The sequence below is a fragment of the Crassostrea angulata genome, chromosome 3 (genome assembly GCF_025612915.1).
Source record: "Crassostrea angulata isolate pt1a10 chromosome 3, ASM2561291v2, whole genome shotgun sequence".
NCBI classification, from domain to species: domain Eukaryota; kingdom Metazoa; phylum Mollusca; class Bivalvia; order Ostreida; family Ostreidae; genus Magallana; species Magallana angulata.
Window position 1 is genome coordinate 45,763,139 of NC_069113.1, and position 17,572 is coordinate 45,780,710.

Below are 17,572 nucleotides of genomic sequence, written 5' to 3' on the forward strand. Positions count from 1 at the left end.
CACAATGGGGGGTCAAAGTTTAACAAAGGAATATATAGGGTTAATCTTTAAAAATCTTCTCAGAAACTAATCAGCCAGATGATTCTTTATAATTGTTAAGACTTTGGCCCCAGGACAATTATTTGGCCTCACGAAAAGGTTCAGAGGTTGATGTACGTTTATATCCCATATATAAACTATTGATAAGGATCTTTTTGAGAACTGCAATACTCAACATATGATATGACTGTTAGAAAAGGGACTAATGATTATAAACATAAGAATATCCAGGGGAAAATGGATTTTATTTATACAGGATCTACATGTATTATTGTACATTGTCCAGATAGTTTGTATTGTGACTCCATTAAGCTTATTTTATCATACCTATTGTTCCTCAGGTGAGCGATGTGGCCCATGGGCCTCTTGTTTAGCCTTGGCATATAAAAACTTTTTAAGGACTTAAGAGACTTTTCTGATCCATCGAGGTTATTATTGTAGTATCATCATCATATTGGGAAATTAAAAATTCAATATTTACTTTTTCAGTTCCCTTCATGCTTTTGTTGTCTTGAATATTTTCTGCGTACAAAAGAAAACAATGTAGGGAGATGCTGTCACATTGTCGACAACTGGATACAATGGATGAAAAGCCAGCCTAGATCTCACATGAATTTAATTTGAATTGTATTTGAGAAAATTTTAAACATACCCAACATAACAATTTGCGATAAGTATCAAATTTTCTACCTGTAGGTCAGTCTTTTGTTGTTTCCTTTTTTTTTAGGGGGGGGGGGGGGGGGGGAGCGCATCTCCTCTTAAACCGCTCCACCAAATGTTGCCATATATTAGATAAGGTAATGAACAGTGTCAGCTCAATACCTCTTAAACCGTCTCGCAGAATTTCATTGCAGGTCACAATATATAGGACACAGTGTGTAGATTTGCATATTACCATCATTTTTTTTAGTTTCGTCGACGTCCCTTCTGAATTTAGAATTTTGTCTTTATTATACACAATGTATATGTGTGCATTTTATGGGATTTTTTTCGATGAATGCCCCATTTATGAAATATTTTTTGTTTGTTGAATGCGTATCCTTCCATTCTTTTAAAAATCTTTTGGTAATAAAAAAAGAACAACTAATATACATGTGAATTTCACAACTATTTGTTTGGATGTTTAGCATATATAAGGTAACAAAAGTTTTCTTATTGTATGTCTGTTTAAAATAAAACTGGACTGCGATGAAGAGTGTAAGTATTTTTGTTTAAAACAGATTTTCTTGATATATATTTTATGGCGGCTACAGTAATTTCACTAATTCAGGGACTATTTTCCCTCCTTTGACACAGTCTGGCTCACATTTAACTTGCAGTCCTTTGGTGATTTGACCTTAAACCAATATCGAGGTCAAATGTAGAGTTGAAAGCAGGCACCTGTCCCCGTATCATATGTAGGATATGTATTCCTGTCCATTGGTCCAACCTGGCCCAAACTTCACCCACATAGTAGGTGTGTTGTGAACTTGAACAAAGGTCATGTCAAATCCTTCTCTGGATCATATATTCCCGCTGATAAAGACGTAAAAGACATTGACCATTATAAAATAATATGGTTGCAAGCGACCCTGCACCAAGATATTCTTTTAACTCTAGTGATACAGAGTAAGTATGACATGCGGTTATGTTTCATAACCGATTTATTTGAATCTGTAGAACCAATAAATTATTGAATTTATATACTGAATATAGATAGAGTTATCTTTTTGAATCTCAAAAAAATTAATCTTTTAAAAGATTTTCATTTATTGCCTTCCTTTTCCATTTAACATTCTGGTTATAAAATATTAATATTAATGTAGTTGCTTTATTTGACTTCCAGTTTGAGACTGTTCACGTCCGGGTACATAATAGTTTTCCATGTTAAGCCAAGACCAAGTTGTCATATCTTTTCTCTCATTTTTCCTTCTTTCTTTATTCCCAATGCTTTTGATAATTTAACAATTAATGTGTAAAAAGGTAGTTAAAAGATAATTTATACACTCAAACTGACCACTTCTCTCCTCACTGTCATTGTTTTATGTTCTGTTCTGGCATTTGGATGTAGAGCCAAGCTTTGCAAGACAGAATTCACTGCGCCGGACCATAACGGATAGTAGAGGGGTCAACAGATCACAGGTCCCTCTGTCATTTTATGCTCAAGAAAGTATAAATGTATAGTAAAAAATGAAAATAGACAGTAGAGGAGCCCATTCTGTAAACATGACGCGCGCTGTGGTGATTTCCGTGCTTTTGTTCTGTTCTTTAGCTGATTCAGCCAGAATTAAAAGTAAGTTTATTTCAGTCGAAAAATAAATCAATCACATTTTATACAAGCTGCTTAGAAGTTCACTTTTTAAACAAAAGTACTGCTTAGATACATTTTTTTAAAACTTTAACATTTATAGTTTCTCACAATATATCAATAAATGTAGGGGAAAATATTTATTACAACATGAGCTGCAATTTTCTTGTAAAAAAAAATACTTTTTTAATATTGTTAATATTTTTTCAGTGACATAAAATGTATTGAAAATTTCAGACAACAATGCATTTGTTTTATATTCACTGGTACGGAAATCTATATGATCTTGATAAAGTTTAATTCATTGTTTATTTATAATGAAAGTTTAAGTTACATGAAAACTATCACAAAAGCAAAATCAGGAATATACGCTTTAAATATCGTTTTGATAATCCAACTTGTTTTTTCCCGCGTATTAAATATTTTCAATGAAAATTAGTTTCTTTGGAATACTCATGTTCATAAGCAATACCATTTATTTGTTTAAAATATCTGCAATTGATGTTTGCAAACTATGTTTTCGTAGAAGAATTGAAATGTGATTAAGTATATCTGGGAAATACTTGACTTTAAGTCCGTTTATCTTTTAAAAAGTAAAAGTAAGCTGCATTTTTCATGTCATTAATTTAAGCGTGAAATTGCAATTACAAAGACGGTTATATTGAATAAAATTCTGCTGTTTGTTTGTTGTGGGAAGTGCTGCTTAAATCCTCTCAAAAAAGCAAAATGACATTAATGTTGTCCTGTACAAATTTGATTTGCGATATGTTTCATTATCTTTTTATCGTAAAAGGTAATTATTTGTTTAAATCGTATTTATCATTAAGTTAATATTTTGTTGCAGATTTTTTTTTGGCGCCCAAAATAAATTCCTAAAAAACACGGCTCATACTAATTAAATAATAAATCTTTCAAAATTAAAATGGAAACATATATCCGGATAAAAATGTTTCACAAAAATAGTATTATACTTTCATATTAATTATCATGGTAATTATGACATTCTGTGCTATATTTACCTGAATAAAATGAAATAAATAATTGGTGATTAAATATGGTTCACTTTACCACGTGATCTATTTTAGCGCACTTTTTCTGAATCTAGACGACTTTTATTAGTCTGTGCTTAGATTAATTCATTTGTTCGGAAGAATATGTCAATTGTTTTGTGCTAGGCAATGGTGTTTATTTTGTACATACATCATTGAGTAAAATTTCATTGAACTATTATTCAAGACATTTTGTATGAAACCTGAAATTTACACTCCTTTATTTGTTATCAAGTTGCAATATATCTATATCACATTTTATCTTTCAAAAGATTAATTCCAAAAAAAAATTGTTTACGTAAGGTGCAATAGCTTAATCGTTTTAAATAACTGTTACTTTGTGGACTTGATCTAATTGACTCACTCGATTTGAAGTTTTACTCCGGTTCAAATATCACTCATGCTTATAGTGCCAATTACTATTGTTTACAATTCTTTTTTATGCCACTTAGCCATCATTATCGTCAGTCAAGAACTTGGCTTCGGATTGTTCGGTAGTAGTTTATGGATTCCCAGAAATCATCTATACCGACCTAAGTTCAAATAAAGTGCCTTTTACCATCTAGAGCATTTTAATCTTATTGTCGCCGGATTCATAGAGACACTACATTTTCCCGGTGATACATATATTAATGGAAGACTTTTAGGTTTATGAATTTTAGACAAATTCGGTATTTTGTTTTCCTCCATTTCAGTCTTTTAAAGATCATTTGATATCGCCAGTGTTAGACATGCGCATTTTAAATTGTGTCACGTGAATACGATTGACGTTAGAATTGTTTACAATTAGATTCAATTTGAGGAGAAAGAAATTGTCGTGAATGCAAGCTTAAGTACCTACACTTCTTTGCGATGCACTTTAAAAAAGCACTGACGATTACCTTTTAGTATAAGCAGTAAGCTTACATTGTTCCATTACTGGATTTCATTTACTTTCCATTACCACCTGTAATAACGGTTGCTAAACAATCAATGTTTCACTAGACGTTACACTGGATGTAAGACATAATTTGTCCTGGCAATTCTGGTACCTGACTGATGACCAGTTTAGATTTTTAATTTGTTGTCACATCAAAGGACTATGTGCGGTTTGGTCAAATATCTGCCCCCGATTTCAACCAATTTTTAAATAGTATTGAATAAAAATGGAATCTTCACAAATCATTGTAAAGAGGATGCCTATAACTTTAATCTTGATTTTAGTCATTATTGCTCACTCGCTTTTTATCTATGACGTCATCTAAATGACCTAATTCCCGCAAAGTTGCAAACAAATGAAGATATTCTCATTTTTGCTCTATATTTTGCATTCGGAAGTATAGAGCGCAGGTCTGCTCAAGTGCAATTTTAACATATGTTTTACTTCAGATAGTTATACATATTATACTAAAAAATGGTACTTGAGCAAGCCTGCGCTCGATGTTTCCCAGTCGAAAAACCATCGGAAAACACCCATATTTTGCTACAAAACATTATTTTATCAAAATAATGCAATATTCATGACGTCATTTCGACGTTATGACGTCACTGTGGTGATAACCTTTTACACCTCTATTTCCAATATGATTTTAACTATCTTTCATCTTATTTTAAAGCTCTTTCTAAGACTTTGATTTTGGGGGGCAAAAATTGCATAAAACCGCACTTAGTCCTTTGTCAAATATTTTTTGTTTATCTTTTCGACGTGGTTTTTTCTTACAAATGTGCATATTTATTGCGTGCACTTTAAGCCGTATATAATGTTTACGGTAGTTTGACAGTTGATAAATTACGCACACAAAATGCCGACAATATCTCTTAGAATGTAGTCACGTGTAGTAAAAAGTTAAAGAATAGAAATATTGATGTAGGCAAGTAGATACAAAATAAACGCCCTAACGGTCATTATTAGCATACGTATAGCTCTGCCTCACCTGACTTGGTAAATACTTCAAAGCACAATATCAACTTAAAACTCGATCTTTTATGTTTGAATAATTTTAGAAGGAAATAATTGCATCAGTGCCATTGCATGGATGCAACATGTCCTGGAATAGTCCAAAATATGTGGCGATTCCTGGCTTTTTTACGATTTTGCTATTTTACTTATATATTTTTTAAGCTAGTCAAGGTTTTTTTTTTAACTGAGTTATGTTTCCTCCCCATGAATTTAAAAACGCTTCGTTGTGTTGCTATATTGTATAAGAAAAAGCATAAGTCGACATTTTCTGAAAAAATACAGAACAAAAATCAAAAATTAGTCATACAATTTTAAAAGAAAATAAAATCAACACCCTCATAAAGCATATTTGTAGGGAGCAAAATAACTATTTGTCTACAATGTAGGTATTTAGCACTTTAATTAAGCCATTGACTGTTCATTAATAGAAGGATAACATGATGCCATTTTATTTTCATTGTGTATAAAGGTGACTATTTTATTCTAAACGACAATGTTATCAAAAAAAATTCCAGCCATCTAGCAGTTAAGGTTGATTCACTGAGGTTTCTGAAGGGTAGTAGTTTAACTGTTAAGTTTTCTACAACCCATCCTAGCCCAATAGACTTACCCACTCTAGCCCAAAATACTAACCTACAACCCTTTAACCACCATGCCTCAATATGTTAATATGTAGATAAAAATCCGATAAATAGTATTATGTTAAAAAATGCGCCCACTTTGGAATTTAAAATTCTGCAGAAAAAGGTGATGTTGGGTTTGTTTGCCATAACAAGTGCATCCACACGTTCAACTCAGGCCATGTTCCTGTTTACATTTTGAATTTTGCAAGTTTCGACCTAAAGCCCCTTTCACAATTGGCGCACGAGCAGAAGCGACCAAATATTCGTGCGACCGAAAAAAATAGATATGAATCGCCAATTGTTGCCGAAATAATCGCATATGAAAAAAGTATTCGTACGAATTTCGCAATATCTAAGCGAGCGTTGTGCGATGTAAACGCATCGAATCTTGCGATATATCTTGCGTCTATATGCGACTGTTGTACAATGAAAGCAACTGTTGAAAGATAATACGATAAGAACGCGCGAGAGACTAAGTGATCAAACGATTGAACGTGCGCCAATGTGATTGGACGTGCGATTATGCCTTCCATGGTACGAATGATCGTGCGAGTCAGCGGGAGCATGTACACCGCCCATATTCAGTAGACATAGTTGGAAGCGGGAAAAGATGAGACCCAGAAGGTACAGATATGCAGCAGCATTTATTATCATACCTCAATATGATTATTCTATTATATCTGATTGGTCTAGAAAGTCACGTGACATGGAGATATCATAGGAATGAAAAAGCAGATATGAGCATACGATGTAGACAAATATGATTAAATAAAAAATATTTAATCATTATGATTCTCTTTATATCTCAGAACCAACTTAACTATCTATGATTCATGAAAGAAAAGTGAGACAGTTACATGGGAAATCAAACAATCACGACGTTAATGTTGCAACTGTTGAAAAGTAAAACATTATTAGAAATCAACGTATTTCGTGTAATCATATGTTGCTTGGTATAATAAAACGTTTATTGCATTAATGTTCAGGGAATATGAGGATTTATTCCCCGGAATAATACGCCCTCGGGAAATATGATTTTTCTTGAGGGAATAAATCTTCATACATGTATTTCCCTCACCATCATGCAATAAATGAATATTGTTCATTTTGTTCTGAAACAGAGATACTTATACAGGGTATATATACTAATAGTAAAGCATGACATATTGAGGCTGATAAGTCGTGCAATGATGGTAAAACGTTGCAAGATTACATGGGATACGTTGAGCAACAGTCTCAAGGTCTCAAAACAGACGCATAAACACCAGCGATTTATCTTACGATCTTTATAAATCGTGTATCACTCTTGCGAATACACAAAACGTTGTAAAACGTTCGTACTAATGTTCGTGCGTTCCACTGCGATAATTTGGATCGCGTTGGGTCGCGTCTGAATAGTGTGCATGTCCACTATTCAGAGGAGACTTGATGCGACCAGTAAAACGTATGCAACGAATGCGAGAGCTCGTGCAACGTAAGCGAGGGCTCGTGCAACGTATGCGAGAGCTTGTGCGAAGCTAAAAAATTTCGATCGCAAAGTGGTGTAAAGTGGTCGTGCGCCAATTGTGAAAGGGGCTTTATATGATTGTGACAAATGCTGGGAGCTGTTTATGAATGTTCAAAACTAATCAGCAGATAGAAATATCAGCTTGAATATGTACTATAACCAATGTAAATAAAAACATGGCACAAGCTGTGTTTGCATAGCAAGGAATTTTGAGCTCTGTATTTTACTTATAACTCTACAAATGTTATTCAAATTTTGGTTGTTCATTAGAAATGATTTTAAGTTACTAAAGCATTTTAAACAATAAGAATAGAAAAATCAAATTTGACCGTAATCGTGACCATGCCCCTTTAAAATATCTAAAGCAAAGATAAGCATAGGTACTTTAATTTCAGTTCCTAATTCGACCCAACAGTACAAAAACCAATGCTGAAAATATCATTCCTTTTTTACTTAAATCGTAATCTCAATTCCGAGTTTGAGAATATACTTACCTTGTTCTCTATTATATGAAATGTTTTGAAGGCGCTTTCCGGGGGTAATAACGCCATAGTACTTGCTAAGCATACCGGGGTATAGCTATCGATTACAATGGCAAAAAAGAGTAAACACCAAGTGATAAAAAAACACTTTATGATTACGGTGGAAAAAAAATGAATTATTTTTATATTTTTGAGATACAATACCATAGTACACAAGTACTCTGAAATTTCGACCGTAACCATATAAAAACACATTACTTTTAAAAAAAACTCAAAGACACGAAATGATGCTCTTTTATTTATACTCTAAAAATTAATGGTCGTATGGGTTTGTTTATTTTAACAGGACGGGTAGCATCACGTGCGTATGATAATCGTGGGGGAGAAGGACCAGGCCTTTGGTCGCGAGAACCGAATGCAAATCCAACAGGGCCCAATTCCTACGATAATCGTGGAGGAGAGGGTCCAGGCCTGTGGTCTCGACGACCAAATGCAAATCCAACTGGACCAAATGCAAATCCAACTGGACCAAATTCTTACGATAATCGTGGAGGCGAAGGACCAGGTCTTTGGTCGCGAGAACCGAATGCAAATCCAACAGGGCCCAATTCCTACGACAATCGTGGAGGCGAAGGACCAGGCCTGTGGTCTCGACGACCTAATGCAAATCCAACTGGACCAAACGCAAATCCAACTGGACCAAATGCAAATCCAACTGGACCAAATTCTTACGATAATCGTGGAGGCGAAGGACCAGGTCTTTGGTCGCGAAAACCGAATGCAAATCCAACAGGGCCCAATTCCTACGACAATCGTGGAGGCGAAGGACCAGGCCTGTGGTCTCGACGACCTAATGCAAATCCAACTGGACCAAACGCAAATCCAACTGGACCAAATGCAAATCCAACTGGACCAAATTCATACGATAATCGTGGAGGTGAAGGACCAGGTCTTTGGTCGCGAGAACCGAATGCAAATCCAACAGGGCCCAATTCCTATGACAATCGTGGAGGGGAAGGACCAGGCCTGTGGTCGCGAGAACCGAATGCAAATCAAACTGGACCAAATTCATACGATAATCGTGGAGGCGAAGGACCAGGTCTTTGGTCGCGAGAACCGAATGCAAACCCAACTGGGCCTAATTCCTACGACAATCGTGGAGGGGAAGGGCCAGGACTTTGGTCCCGCGAACCAAACGCAAATCCAACAGGACCAAATTCTTACGATAATCGTGGGGGTGAAGGACCAGGCCTTTGGTCTCGAGAACCAAATGCAAATCCAACAGGGCCTAATTCCTATGATAATCGTGGAGGTGAAGGACCAGGACTTTGGTCGCGAGAACCAAATGCAAATCCAACAGGACCAAATTCATACGATAATCGTGGGGGTGAAGAACCGGGACTTTATTCACCAGAACGTTATGCAAATCCTTCTAGTTATTCAGGTTTAGTTCATCTTTCTTGATATAAAAATTCCTTGATAAAAAAGGAAATAACGATTTTTGATATATTATATATATATATATATATATATATATATATATATATATATATATATATATATATATATATATATATATATATATATGTATGTATGTATGTATGTATTTCATATTAGTATTGATTATCATTTCATTTATTGGTTCGTGCTCAACATCTATTTCGTTTAATTGCCATCGTATAACATTACAAATTCTCATAACTAGGACAAACTTGTGCCTCTATGGACGGTTCCTGCGTGGCGACTGAGGGCGAGTGTGCCAATGACGTAGTCCCGGGCCTAGGCTGTAATGAATCTCCACTATGCTGTCTCCCGGCAGTCTGTAAGAACACGTGGGGTTAGGTGGAGGTAAATTGGGGTGTGTGTAAGAACACGAACATGTGGGGTTAGGTGGAGGTAAATTGGGGTGTGTGTAAGAACACGAACACTTGGGATTAGGTGGAGGTAAATTGGGGTATATGTCGCATTGAAATATTCCTGTTGCATGCCTTATACATTTAATATTTTAATTGCATTTTAACAAATCTTAAACAGTGAAGAAATAAGGAGGGAAAACGGGCGTCAACAGTTTTGTTATTAAAATTAACTTTTGTTTTAAAGTTTGTTTTATTAAAGCAGACTGCTCTTGAGTACATTCTCTCATCTACCTCATGTTATTTTAGATGATGCACCAGTAGCTGGTAATTGGGTTTTGAAGTTCCTTACCCTTTTTCCAGACACTTTTCTTTGGGCCTGACCTTATAATTCATAAATTGTCATCGCTTCTCCATAGGATATGTAGCAATGGTGCTTTGAATTGGCATTTTATGAGCCTAAGCTGTATTGGCCATTTTATAATATAGTTTATATATAGAGGACAAGCTAGACAAATCGTTATTAAATTAAGTCTCTAAATGATTTTTTTAAACAGTTGCAAGATATTTTAACTGGCCAAGATATAATGTGATTAGTTAAAAAATATTAATGTTCATGAGTGCATAGACCAATCATTGACCACATGCCTCTTCTTAAAATGGGAAAAATCGTATTTCATGATTAATCATAGCTTAATATTGTAATATTAATGAATGAATTCAGTTTCTTTCATGCTTATTAGGAAAAGGTTTGCAGTGAACATGAACCATCTCCCTTGGCCAAATGACAAGTTCATAGTAGTTCTCTTTGAAATCCAATTTTGGACAATAATTTTTAACGTTACGCCTTGACCCAATCTGGTACAGAGCTTTCCAAACAATATCTGTTGCTAATGGTTTGAAATGAGCTTGAGGTAACTTTCTATATTTATGTCAAGGCCATTACAGATGAATGTGAATAATCCTCTGGATCACAATTACCCCTATGTCCCATCTGCATGCTTGACACCACAGTTATTGATCACTTTAAGAAAAAAGATGTGAAATGGACTTGATTTAGAGGTAAATGGCCTCCTAATTCTTTTCATTCGAAATTTGAGAAGCTGGTTGGTCTGCAAATTACTAATAAAGTTCTACCTTAAAATGTTATATTTCCTTTTTCTAGCCTGTTTTTGAGTAGCAGAGCAACCTTATATTAGCTTTAACTTTTAAATAATTCCATACATGTATCTTCATTTAAAACCTACCCTTTTCAAGGATTTTAATGTAGTAGAATGATCACAACCATCCATCTCTTCTAAATTAAAAAGGGTCCTTTCAGATGGACACCTTCACAATGATGTCTATTTTAAGCTCACCTGAGCTGAAAGCTCAAGTGAGCTTTATTGATCAATTATATCAATCAATTATTGATCAATTTTGTCTGTCGTTCGTCTGCCTTTCCGTCTGTCCGTTTCAAATTGTAAACATCTTCTCCAGAACCACTGGGCCAATTTGAATTAAACTTGGCGTAAAGCACCATTAGGCAAAGGAAATTCAAAACTTATGTGGAAGCATCCTCTGGTAATGTGAATTTAAAGTTGTTAAATTCATGAACCCCCGGGGGTAGGATGGGGCCACAATGGGAGGGTCGAATTTTACATAGGAATATATAGAGTAAATCTATAAAAATATATTTCTCAGAAACTAATAAGCGAAGAAAGATGACACTTATGTGGAAGCATCCAAAGCTAGTGTAAACTCAGGGTGATGAAAATCGTAATCCCCGAGATTGGGGTGGGCCAAAATAAGGGTCGAATTCTTACACTTGAATATATAGAGTAAATCTTTCAAAAATCTTCTCAAAAACTAATCAGCCAGGAAAGCAGACACTTATGCGGAAGCATTCTCAGTAAATGTACATTCAAAGTTGTAAAAATCATGACCCCGAAGGGTGGGGCCAGTACGGGGGTCGAATCTTTACATGTGAATATATTGAGAAAATCTTTTCCTCAGAAACTTATTTGCCAGGAAAGCTGAAACTTTTGCGGAAGCATTATCAGCAAGTGAATATTAAAGTTGTGAAAATCATGACATCTGGGGTTGGGTTGAATCACAATTTGTGTCGAATTCTTACGTAGGAATACTGAGTATATAGAGTAAATCTTTGAAAATCGTTTTCTCAAACACCAACCATCCAGGAAAGCTGAAACTTGTAAGGATGCATCCTCAGATAGTGTAGATTCAATTTTGTTCAAATCATAATCTTGGGGGGGGGGGTATGGTGGGGCCACAATGTTGGGGTCGAATTTTTACATAGATTTATTAACCGAGTTTTCCAACGGAAAAATCCGGTTACTAAAATGGTGAGAATGGCGAGCGGGCGGCTGCAAAAAGGGTACCCTCATTGTACGGATAACTCCTTCTACAGTTTCAAGATAGGAAGTTGTTCTTTTGCGATCAATTGTACATACATTAGAGGTATGCATATTGCTAGAATTTTGATTTCTGATAATTGATAAAAGAAAAAAAAACAGCTTTTGAACTTAGTCATTTTTTGGCACAATATCATATAGGGTACTCCAATATTATGTTATAAAATTATGTATACAGTTCACATAAAACAAAACTCGGTTTGCTATCACATTGACAGATTTTCACTTGTATAGAGTATATCTTAAAATTCTTCTCAGAAACCAATCAGTCGGGAAAGCTGTAACTTGTGTGGAGGTAGAGTAGATTCAAGTTTGTTCAAATCATCATTCCCAGGGGTAGTGATGGGCCACAAGGGGGATGTTGAATGTTTACATAGGCATATATAGAAAAAATATTTTAAAAAACCGATTGGCTAGAAAATCTAAAACTTGTGTTGAAGCATCCTCAGGTAGGGACTGTGCAGATACAAGTTTGTTCCCAAAGGGTAGGATGGGGTCACAACGGAGGGACAATTTTTACACAGGAATATATAGAGAAAATACTTTTAAAATCTTCTACAAAATCATTTGCCTAGAAAAGCTGTAATTTTAGTAAAAGCAACCTTAGGTAATTTAGAATCAAATTCGTTCAAATCAAAATTTTGAGGAGTAGGGTCGGGCCACATTGGGACTCCAATTTTAAAAAGGAAAACATTTAAATTCTCAAAAACTGAAATGTTATAATATATGGTTTTACTTATATGCAAGTATTTTGACAAATTGCTGATTCTTAAAAATTGTTTAGACTTTGCTCCCTAGAGTATTCTGGGGTCTCACAAGGGGTTCAGGGTTTGATGTAGGTTTATATCCTATATATAAACAATTTTTTAGGATCTTGTTGAGGAGTGAAATGCTCAACATGTGATATGATTATAAATCTTGTTAGAAAAGGGGTCTGATTATAGACATGGGAATATTCAAGGAAAAATAGATACTATTTATTTATACAGGATCTACATACTACAATATAACTATATATACTATAATACTACATTGCCCTGAAATTTTGTATTATGACTACATTAAGCTGATTTTATCATGCCTATTGTTGCTCAGGTGAGCGATGTGGCCCATGGGCCTCTTGTTTTTAATATTCTTTATTCATACTATAGAATTGGTGATTGGGTTAACTTTTAAAAGTTGATTTTAAATTGTTAAATTTGAAATTAGAGATACTTGTAGATAAAAATTTTATTGACTAATTTATATTTCTTTAATGCTCTCTTTTACTAAACATTATATATCATGAAATCATTTTGCCGATTTCATCAATAACAATATTCAAAACTTATTAAAAGTATTAATATTTAATACGAAAAAAGAATTCCTATTAAATTCCAAGTAACACCGTACTGAATCGTTGTGGTTCTTTTTGACAGTGCCTGAGCACATTGGAGGCTTGGAGGGATTAAAGGGCCCCATCCCAGGCACTATGATTGTCGGGGGGACAGAGGCGGCTCGCAACCGATGGCCGTGGCAGGTGTCTCTCCAGACCAGCCAAGGGTTCCACTTCTGTGGGGGTAGTCTACTCAATGACCAGTGGGTGCTGACCGCGGCACATTGTCTGGCAAGGTAAATATGAGACACAAATGAGAAAGATATATTTCTTTCAGTTTCAAGTTATATATTAGATATATCTGATGATTAAGTACGGGTTAAGTTCTATGAATTATGCATATTTAAGATACAGATGAGGTTTTACATACCAAAACAATCATTACCATCCAAATTAATTGAACATTTTTATGACACTAGCTGAATAGTCAATACTGATTGAAGTCTGTTTTTACTGGATAAAGTTTAGGATTTTTTTCAAATAGGGCGCTAGAAATAAATTGTTTAGTGTAAGATGTTTCAGTGGTTAAAGTCGTTCCATCTCTTTGTTATCACATATATTTTAAAAATATTTATCTTTCTTATATCTTATGAAGAAGCCCTGCAAGCTGGGGGTAAATCTAAATCTAAATTGGTTATGAAACCCTTCTCTGAATACACGTATCTTTAGCAAAATTTTAATCTAGTTTACTTATGTAATCAAAGTGTCAAGTTGTAAATTTTAAATTTACCGGGTGGTCTTCCCGATGAAACCTGAAAATCACGATGACACGATAAAGATCCCTTGCTGTTCAATGATCATACAAATGATACGGTATACATGTACTATTGACCCGATCTGCAAATTACATATAATTTCATTAAATTTTCGTAGCATTTAGATTTGATGGTTTGACAGATATGTGACGTCGGGTTCGTTATTACAATTATAAATCAGCATATTTTAAGTTGTGTCCCTTTGTACATTTGCAGTAGATCTATTGGTCGTGTTGTGTTGGGTGACCATGACCTCACCACTCATCAGGGGACAGAAGTCATCCGCGGGGTGTCCCATGTTGTTGAGGTATGAAAAGTAACGTTTATATTTTTAAAATATGGTGTTACATGTATATTGGTCAATGTCGATGTAAAGGTTTTTTTACAATACATAATCAAGGTTTCCAAAAAATACTGATCGGTTTTTTTGTTTTCATTATGAGATTTTAACTGTTATACTTTATTCTAAGAATATGAATTGTTCTCAGAATTCAAAATTTTCTTTTTATTTTCTTCAAACGTTTCTATTTAGCAAAAAATACTATTTTATTCCATTGTATTTGGTATCAAAACTCGGATTGCATCCACATTTTAAAATATAATGCAGTCATTCTATCATTGTTTCATGCTGTGTTTCTGTTTAAGCAGTTTGCTATGCTTGTAGATAATAAAATGTGTTTGCTAGAAGTATGACCTTTTATCAATATCTTACAGTTATACTATAACAGCGGATGTATGACCCTTGCGCCTTATAATTTTTTTTAGAATGAAAAAAAAATATATTATATGACAATAATCAAATGTGCATATTTCACATAAAAGTCCTCAGTAAGTCGTAATTCCCATTTCACCCTTAGTGTTGAATAAACTAAAAAAAACTTGAGAATTTTTTAGATTTAAAGAATTAACTGAATGATTCAAGTCCTATCTAATCATCCTTAAAATTATATAATTTGATTTGCTGCAACATATTTTTCCATGTTGTTCTTTAAGATAATCGTGAATTTGTTTCTTTAATGCTTTAAAAAGCACCCAAGTTTCCAAAACTATGGCTCATATCCGAACGACATTGCTCTGGTCAAACTGGACACTCCGGTCTCCTTCTCTGCCGCTGTACAGCCCATCTACCTGTCTAACGAGGGGGACTCCTTCAATACCAACGAGTGCTGGATTACAGGATGGGGCGAAACTAGAAGTACGTGGTGATGTTAGGAGAAAAACGTATCTTTTTGTTTGTGTTTGGCTAAAAAAAATCCTTGTGCATGTAGATCTATTTTTTTTTAAATTGGAACATATTTGATCATATTTTAATAATGTCCTTAATTTGATACTTTTTATTAAAAAAAATTACATATGTAGGGCGTTCGGAAAGAGATTGTTTACATGTGTGTGAAGCATTACACACAATTTTTCCGATTTATTAATTAATCCTGACGTTCCCAATTGTTTTCAGACACAGGTGATCCGACCAAACTGAATGAATTGGTGATCAAAGTGATTGACCAACAAAGCTGTGCACGACAGTGGCAGCCCACGGCCATCCTGAATACTCACATATGTGTAGGGGACGGGGAAACGGGTGCCTGTAGTGTGAGTAAAATTTGGTGTATATCATTGAACATTTGTAAATATATATGACGATATCGCTGATAATCTGTTTTGGGTAGGGTTTTTTTTATTTCTTCGGGGGGGGGGCGGTTCGTACGATTTGTAAACGATAAAAGTATATATCTAAGTGTTTGTGGCAAAAATTGCGAAATATGAATTCAAACATTCGAAAACATGAAATAAAGAAAACCTATGTAATACGTGTATCGCATATAAAGGCCTAGAAGACGGTTTAGATGTCTGATTTTTTGTGTTTTTAGGGCGATTCTGGAGGACCACTGTCTTGTATGAAAAATGGGAAATGGACGCTGGCCGGTGTGACGTCATTTGGGGTTGCCGGATGCGAGACAGGCGGTTCCCCGGATGTTTATACACGCGTGTCCATGTACAGACCCTGGATCGAATACGTTATAAGAAGAGGGGGACGAGAATAAATTCTTTTTTCAACATCCTGCAAAGTCACATTTAAATACGAAAAAAAAGACTTTTTATTTAACAAATATATTTTTTTCCTATTTTCAAGAAATAAAAAACAATTTCCGTACCATTTTCATATTTCATTTTGTAACCTGATTGCAACATTTAAACATAAATTCTTTCCTTTTTTGTTTAGCTCTTTTCTTTGCTGTTCTAGCAATTAATAAAAGAAAATTATTAATTGTATGATAAATGTAAACTTCTTTTAAATATAACATAATAAAAAATGCTAAATTACAATTGAAAAACAACACATTAAACTTTTAATTTTACAAACACTACTGAGAACCACGTATATTTTTCTTCTTTTGTCTAGAAATTATTTCATCTTTTATGAGAGTTTCTTCCCTTTTCACGTATTGATGCCTACAGTTTAGACTCGTGAGTCCATCAATCACCTTTGATACTAGAATTTGATAATCAGTATAGTTGTATGATTGATTTCCATAACATCGTTAGTTTCATCGACTCTCTTGACTTTTGTTATACAAAGAAACTGGCTAGGTTATGTTTATTTACCTAACCGTTTTGCTCAAAAAGAATATTTTATTAATTTATAAATTAATTAAGTATCTTAACAAGTATTATCATAATAATATGGTATTTTATCAAACCCTCTTCACGTGGTTTATGGGGAAACAAATGACTCGTGCATACTTTACCTAGTTCACCTTCTTTTTGGAATTATAGTCTACAGAATATGTAATTTTATGTAAAAGTAATCAATTTCATGCAGTTTAACTGTTAGAAAACGCTATTACCATTGATACCATCAAAGCTACACGATAAAGCTGTGATCAGAGCTGCAGCACATCGCGAAAAATTCAGCGTCAAGTTTTAGACTTGTATTAATTCTACTGAACAAAGAATTTCAAATTTGTATCATTTCTCATAATTAATCCTGAAAAAATAAATTGATAAAATTGATAACGTGACAAACATTTGTCCAAAAAGTATTTTGAATCCAGAGGCTTCCGAGGGCTTATTCCTGCCACTTAAGTGGATTCGGAAAGGGGGGTGCCTAAAAAATGGTACATGAACCCCATCCCATTCCAAAACTTCAAATCCTTGTTGCGCCACTAGTGTATGCGATTTATAATGCACTCAAATCTAGTAGTAAAATACTAATTCATGTTTTAAAAGGTGTTTAAGACAACTATCATT

General features: G+C 34.4%; 1 protein-coding gene across 1 annotated transcript; it reads left to right on the forward strand.

The window, feature by feature from the left end:
* The first annotated feature begins 2,173 nt into the window (after positions 1-2,173).
* Positions 2,174-16,539, forward strand: LOC128176605 (collagen alpha-1(I) chain-like). The gene is made up of 8 exons (XM_052843048.1): positions 2,174-2,311; positions 8,273-9,370; positions 9,632-9,748; positions 13,612-13,804; positions 14,540-14,630; positions 15,353-15,518; positions 15,777-15,913; positions 16,192-16,539. The coding sequence occupies exons 1-8, from the start codon at positions 2,209-2,211 to the stop codon at positions 16,363-16,365; spliced, it is 2,079 nt and encodes a 692-aa protein (XP_052699008.1). The 5' UTR covers positions 2,174-2,208; the 3' UTR covers positions 16,366-16,539.
* The last annotated feature ends 1,033 nt before the right edge of the window (positions 16,540-17,572 follow it).